This window comes from Coffea eugenioides, chromosome 8 (genome assembly GCF_003713205.1).
Source record: "Coffea eugenioides isolate CCC68of chromosome 8, Ceug_1.0, whole genome shotgun sequence".
In the NCBI taxonomy this organism is placed as follows: domain Eukaryota; kingdom Viridiplantae; phylum Streptophyta; class Magnoliopsida; order Gentianales; family Rubiaceae; genus Coffea; species Coffea eugenioides.
Window position 1 is genome coordinate 45,514,480 of NC_040042.1, and position 6,364 is coordinate 45,520,843.

The 6,364-nt window shown below is 38.5% G+C and overlaps 1 protein-coding gene across 1 annotated transcript; it reads right to left on the minus strand.

Moving 5' to 3' along the window:
• Nucleotides 1-920: 920 nt before the first annotated feature.
• Nucleotides 921-5,620, minus strand: LOC113779040. Its single transcript, XM_027324446.1, has 7 exons — nt 5,490-5,620; nt 4,950-5,173; nt 4,370-4,434; nt 2,535-4,152; nt 2,292-2,452; nt 1,952-2,138; nt 921-1,873 (listed from the first exon to the last, which is right to left on the minus strand). The coding sequence occupies exons 2-7, from the start codon at nt 5,095-5,097 to the stop codon at nt 1,284-1,286; spliced, it is 2,769 nt and encodes a 922-aa protein (XP_027180247.1). The 5' UTR covers nt 5,098-5,173; nt 5,490-5,620; the 3' UTR covers nt 921-1,283.
• Nucleotides 5,621-6,364: the final 744 nt, after the last annotated feature.

The window sequence follows — 6,364 nt, forward strand, 5'->3', positions numbered from 1 at the left end:
TGAGAGTATGTAAGCAGGCCAGCGCCTCAGTTTGCAAAGGTGTCAATGCTTGAACTTTTCTAGAGTTTGAGGTCTTTGCATGTTTTCAGGATGTTGAGCGAAGGAACCATCTATAAAGGCTTTCACTTGGGTAGGTTGATAAATTGCATCCCCTTCATGGAATGATAGCTCCCAAGTAATGACTTGCTTCTCTGATGATGCGGTTCTAGAGAACATTGATAGTTGTTTTCCTCTTGCCACGGTAGCTTCACTTGATACATTGCATCAATTGCATTCAGTAATTTTTCCAAGTTAAAATCTCTGCCCTCCCACATGAATTTATTTCGTGCTAGCCATATATTCCACAAAATATAGATAGACAACATAATGTCATTGTCGTCAGGAGCATCTTTGATCCATCCTTGCAGCCAGCCCATACAGCTAAGGAAACTGGTGTACCAGCTTCAAAGTCAAAACATAGCCGGGAAGCTCTCCAAATTCTAACTGATAATTGACACTCCAGAAACAAGTGTGTAGCAGATTCATTTTGCTTACCACATCGAAGAAGACAGATAGGGGAAGGACAGCAATTCCTTAAATGAAATTACTGAATTTAAGTGCTGAATTGGATTATCAAACAACTTGGTGAAATTAAGCCAAGCACTACTGTAAATCCTTTTTTTTTTCTTTAATTTTTTACTTTGTGCTAAGCAAGAGCACGTATATCTTATGAAATGTAATTAGAAGAATGGAGGGAAAAGGAAATTGCAGGTGCTCCATTTTAAATTTTAGGCTTCTAGCATTTATTCTCCTTGCATGGTTGTAGTAACATTTGAAAAGTGAATCTAATAATAGCTCACTCAAAAAAAAAAAAAAAAAAGGAAGATGTTTATACTGACAAAGACTTGGAATCAATGAATTAACAAACCACAGAGATACTGTTAGCCCTACTTTTATATGCGCCTTTTATTTTATGTAAAGCAAAATAAGTGTAGTATGCACTTCATACAATCAGCAAAATGGAAGAAGAACTATGCTCCTCTTTTATACAGAATTAGCAACATTGAAATAAAGAAAAGGTTTACCGGGCTTGAGTATCTATTAGTACCTTCCACCCCTTTTAGGTTTAATCAGTTATGATATTCGTCACCTGCACATTGCATTCTGCCAGCCTAACTATGAGTGCGAGCTACCTTCTGAGCACTGGTAGCTGACTGAGCCTAAAACAAGAAACTTTAACCTGTTCAAACTACTATAGGAGCCAAAGAAGATACAGCAGTAAAGAAGAAAAAGCAACATGGACTTCAAATTTGCAGTTCAAGAATTGTATCCATCATTGATTCTTGTAGAACATCTTCTGCAATCTGGATCGCAATATCTTCTGCATCAGGACGAAGTTCAAACCATAACCCAAACTTCGCCATATCCATTCCTACAAGCTGATCCAGTGTTGGTTGTCCCAGCTTTGGAGATATGTAGCAATTGACTTCTTTCACTACTTCTTCAATCACGTTTGCTTCAAGCGGAGCAGGCCTGATATTTGGTTTGAGAAGTGATGACCAAGGGGAGCATCCAAAGTAGCAGGAATATATACCTAAGAGGACTTCGTGAATGCAGTCAAGTAGGAGATTGAGTTCACAGTTTGCCTCGACTCGAAATAATCCCACACTATCGGCTGAGTATAGATTGTTTAGAACATGTGGAAGACAAGGACTAAATGCTGATAGCTCTTCAAAATCGAAATTTGAAGCTTGCATAACAGCCCTTACACAGGCTGACATATATTCCTCTTCATGCGTGCTTGCAGGAATATCGACCTTAGGGTCGTCTTCAAGGGATTCGACTTGCAAATGATCATCAAAATCAATACGACGTGGTTGCAATGGTGATTCATCTGCAGATGGTCATGATAATATTTAGCTGATAGTTTCTCGCTAAAAAAAATGCAAAATTTGGTTTGACTGAGACCTACCTTGCTTAGCTGTAGTGCTTGTAGGACTATTGGCATCTTCAGGGCAAAATGGGTCTAGGACAGAAACTGGACTCGGATGACCTTCTCTGTATTTACAAGCGTCCACAATTTCGAGTGCAGATATGTCTAAAGGACTGGAAGCAGGTCTTAATAAAGATCTGTGGTGATGATCCTCTGAAGAATCAGCCTGAAAAGGGGAAAAAAATGATCGTGTATGTCAAACAAAATCTGCGGTAATAAGCAGCAGAAACGAGAAAAAGAAGAAGAGAGAAAATATCTAACTATTTAAGGAGATTAGAAATCAAACGGCTTACACAAATAAGAAGAAATGGAAACTCACCAAACTTGAGGACTTGTAGCCATTGTCGTATAACAATTTGGTTGATTCAGTGCTTGGTCCACAGCAGGTACGATCAACCTTGTCTCGTTCACATGGCACTTCCAAAATGTTCATATTCCCAGGTAGCAGGCTTTCATTTTCCTCAGTACCGTTCATGTAACCTGCAAAACCATTTCAACTGTTTAAAACAGCACTACACTAAACGGAAAGCATGTGGGAGGCTGGAAGCATCAGTTTAATTACCAGTAGGTTTAAGGTCATCTCCAGTAGCACAGATGTTTTCCCGACCTTCAATGTCATCACTAATCTTTTCTGGGATATTAGGCCTAATTTCAAAAGTTTTCATCTGATCATCTGATCCAGAATCAGCAGATAGTTGAACTTCTTCATTATGCTTCTGAGGACTTGGCCAGCTCACTCCCTTTCCTTTCTCAATGTCACTGTAAGGAAAAAATCTCATCAGCATTGAAGCAGAAGCACTTGTGTCCCTCTTGGGACTACGAGTGAACAAGCGGTCATGATCAGGCAAAGAGAGAATCATCTGCAACGTTCTGGGGGTCTGTTTTCTGGGTAGGGTCTCAGCCAAATTCAAATTTCTGAACCTTTCAGAAAGGTGTCGTTTTGCTTCTATGAATATATCTGACTGTTGGTTGGAGCAGCTTGTGGTTGAGGAGTTGCACTCAGAGACATTCTTGAAATCAATTTCAGGTCCCTTGTGTGATATCAAACCCTTTGGTTTTGGTTGCTTGCCCATCCTCTTGGCATCATTGACAGATCTAGATTCTCCTTTTGAAATAATGGGACTGATCCCATTTTCAACATATTTCAAGGAATTTTTGTTTCTATAAAGTTCATTTAGACCATCTCCCAATGATATTGAACGCTGCTCTCTCTCGCTTTCTCCTCCTGCTCGTTTCAATTTTCTCTTAATCTCTTTGAGGGAAAAGTACGTGGATTTGCTATTTTCCCGTTTATTTTTCAAACTGTGGTGAGACTGCAGAGATGAGCAATGACAAGACACATTCTCAGGCATCTTCCTGCCATTTGATCCTGGCTTCAGAACTACAATCGCATTTGAAGCAGAACTGGTACTTCTCTTCGATGAAAATCCATATCGTTGCTTAAGTTTTTGCCACAGAAGTTTTTTCGCATTCCTCTTTTGTATACTCATGGTAGAAAGGGAATCTTCATAATCGCTTGTTCCACTACTCTGACATTCTGAAGACTGGGAACTAGGAGATGAGTTGATTTCTTTTTTCTCCCTTGGTGGAAACTGCAATTTCTGGATATGTTTCACCAACAGAGAATTAGGATCTTGGAGAAGTTTCAGGAATAAATCCCTGTTTACGTGCAAAATTTCTGAAGCATCTGAGAATGGTTCAGATTTACTGCTGACGGCATCTTTACTCGTATATCTCCGCTTTATATAAATCTGATCGATGAATGCCTTTGCGCTCATCTGAAGAAGCTGCACATTGATCTCATCAAGCTGCTTGAACCTTGAAGGAATAAGACTTCTGTGGATATCTCCGTTAAATCTTCCATCTTGATGAATCTGACTGAAGATTTCTTCTAACATTGCTGCAAATTTGTGATTGTCCAAAGATAGTTCATCTGAACATGAACACGGATGATGCCCCTCGTGGTCTTTCTCTTTCCTGTGATTTGCCAGCATCTGGGAAGCTTTCTTTAAGGTTTTGCTTGCCTTGTGATTATCTGCTAAATCTGATTTTCTCTGGTGCTGTTTCATAGCTTTTAGTAGTTTCTGTATTTGCTTTTCGGTTGGAAATTCTTCTTGCACGATATCCTTTACCTTGGTCTTATAGGCATCAACAGCATGGTTTCCCAAGCCTGCTCCATCCTGAAGCGAATTGAACGTTTTCAAAAATTATGAGTTTCAGCCTACAGACAAATTGACATATGTTGAACAATGAGAAGATCTCAAGTGCAAAACTTTTCTGCATAATCTTCTCATAAACGCTTCAACTGCTCCAAAGAATCCAAACCATTTTCCCCAAGAGAACAGAAACACCAAAATAAAATTTTGTGTATTCTGACATAAAATTATGTGTACTTACTTCAATGCCTTGGCACTTTTCACAGAAGTCAGCTAGGGTATCAACCTTCCTCGAATGCCGTGCATCTGCAGCAAGCAAAGACAGAGAACTTTCAATGATTGGAAACATATGTCTGCTCTAATCCCGTAAATATAGTGCCAGGCCTCGGTGCTCAATTTGAGTCAAACTTCAGTATCCAATTCTCGAAACCAGGTATCCTCCAATCCAATTTACAGCCTTATGGAGAGTCTGTGCGGGGTGGGGACTTGACTAGGTTCTTTCACACTGGCATATGTTTCAAAGCTAGAATAAAGCATTTTAACTGGGAAAATTCATTAACTGATCCCATTGTTAAAGAAAAGCATCAGTTCACATACTGTAACTGCAATACTTGAAATGAGGATGCTTGAAAGTGAAAGAACTCTCTATATGACAAACATGTTGCTAAAGAGCTTCTTTTAGGCCGTGAAGATAACACCAAAGTCTGCAATATTTTGCATTCCAATTGAAATGTCATGAACCCCAGGTTGAATAGTTTACATGGTAACTACATTTCCCTCATAAAATTAGTGAACAACAACAGAAGAATTGTTACCAATACCATGTTTGTGCCTTGTCTTCCCGTTTGACAGCCGCTTCTGACGGGTCCGTCCGGTCCGAAAATCAAACATATCAACCAAACCCCATATGCAGCTCCATTGGTACTTCCCTTTTGGCAGGGGTAGTCTTGGTGATCCAATTTCCATCATTAATCACTAGCAGCTTCAACAAAGAATCCTACTTTGTTCAAAACCATCCACGTATCCAGAGAGTCGAGGCAGCAACCTGGAAATTGCAATAAAAAATCATTAAGGAAAAATGTACTAATCACTACTGCTTTTCCCACAAACATGCAGCATTTTAAACCAATTGCTGCTACTCCATAACACTCTGATCCACTATGAGGTAGCTATTGTAAGTAAATATGCTAAGCTTAATATCCAATCAAGATGATTTGGCTTGTAAGATTTTCATCAAATTTCTTTTTCTTGAAGAATTTAACAATAAGTAAGAAGCTAACTTGTAAGATGTAGTAAAAATAAGCCTTAAGCATTCAGTATTTGACTGTTGCTTGTGGGAAAAAAGTTCTCGAAATAGATACCAGAAACTTAGCAGGAAAGCCTGGAGAAAAATGGGGTGTCTGCAGGAACTGCTGTCTTCTTCTTCCTCGGCAGGTATTGAGGTCCAGACGAATGTAAACGTAAGAAAAGTAAGAAAAAGAGAGCGGCGGGGAAGAAGGCCACGGAAGAAGGGGAGAAGTGTTTCATGGATTCATATATTAATAATTAGTCATATATTGACAAACAATAATAATATTATTGTTTGTCATGACATTGACCGCTGAGGCCTGACACAAATCCAATATTTGATTTTCTTAGGTCTCCATTCTCAACCACCAGCCCCTGACAGGCATTGAAAACTAGGAAGATTTGGTCACTGGTTTTCTCATAATCATTTATGCTCCTTCTCCATCAACAATTAATAGGACAACTGAAAAGAAAAGGAGCATTCATGCAACATGTTTTTTAGTAATTTTTATGCGTCTAGTTCCACCCATCTTGACCCAAAATACGATTTTATAATTTCTAGATGAAGAGGGAAGGGGAAAAAAAAGAAAAGAAATAGAAGTGGCATTTGCTGTGACTTGAATACAACACACGAAGTCATGAACCATGCTCACCGGAAAAACACTACAACAAAACAATATGTGTATTAGTGTACAATGACATCATGCACATTAAAGTACCTAACGCGGTTTTTAGAAAGACCAAAATTAGTAAGCGTGAAGAATAAAAAAGGCGATTTGAAAAAAACAAGGTAATTGAAAAATATATTTATAAGATAATTTTTTTTTTTGCAAAAATAATAGCTATCCAGAAATACCCTTAAATACTTCCTGTGTCCATTTCAAAATTAGTTGCTTTTAGAAGTGATTAGTAGAATTTATGATATTGAAATTGTGATTAATAAATCTAA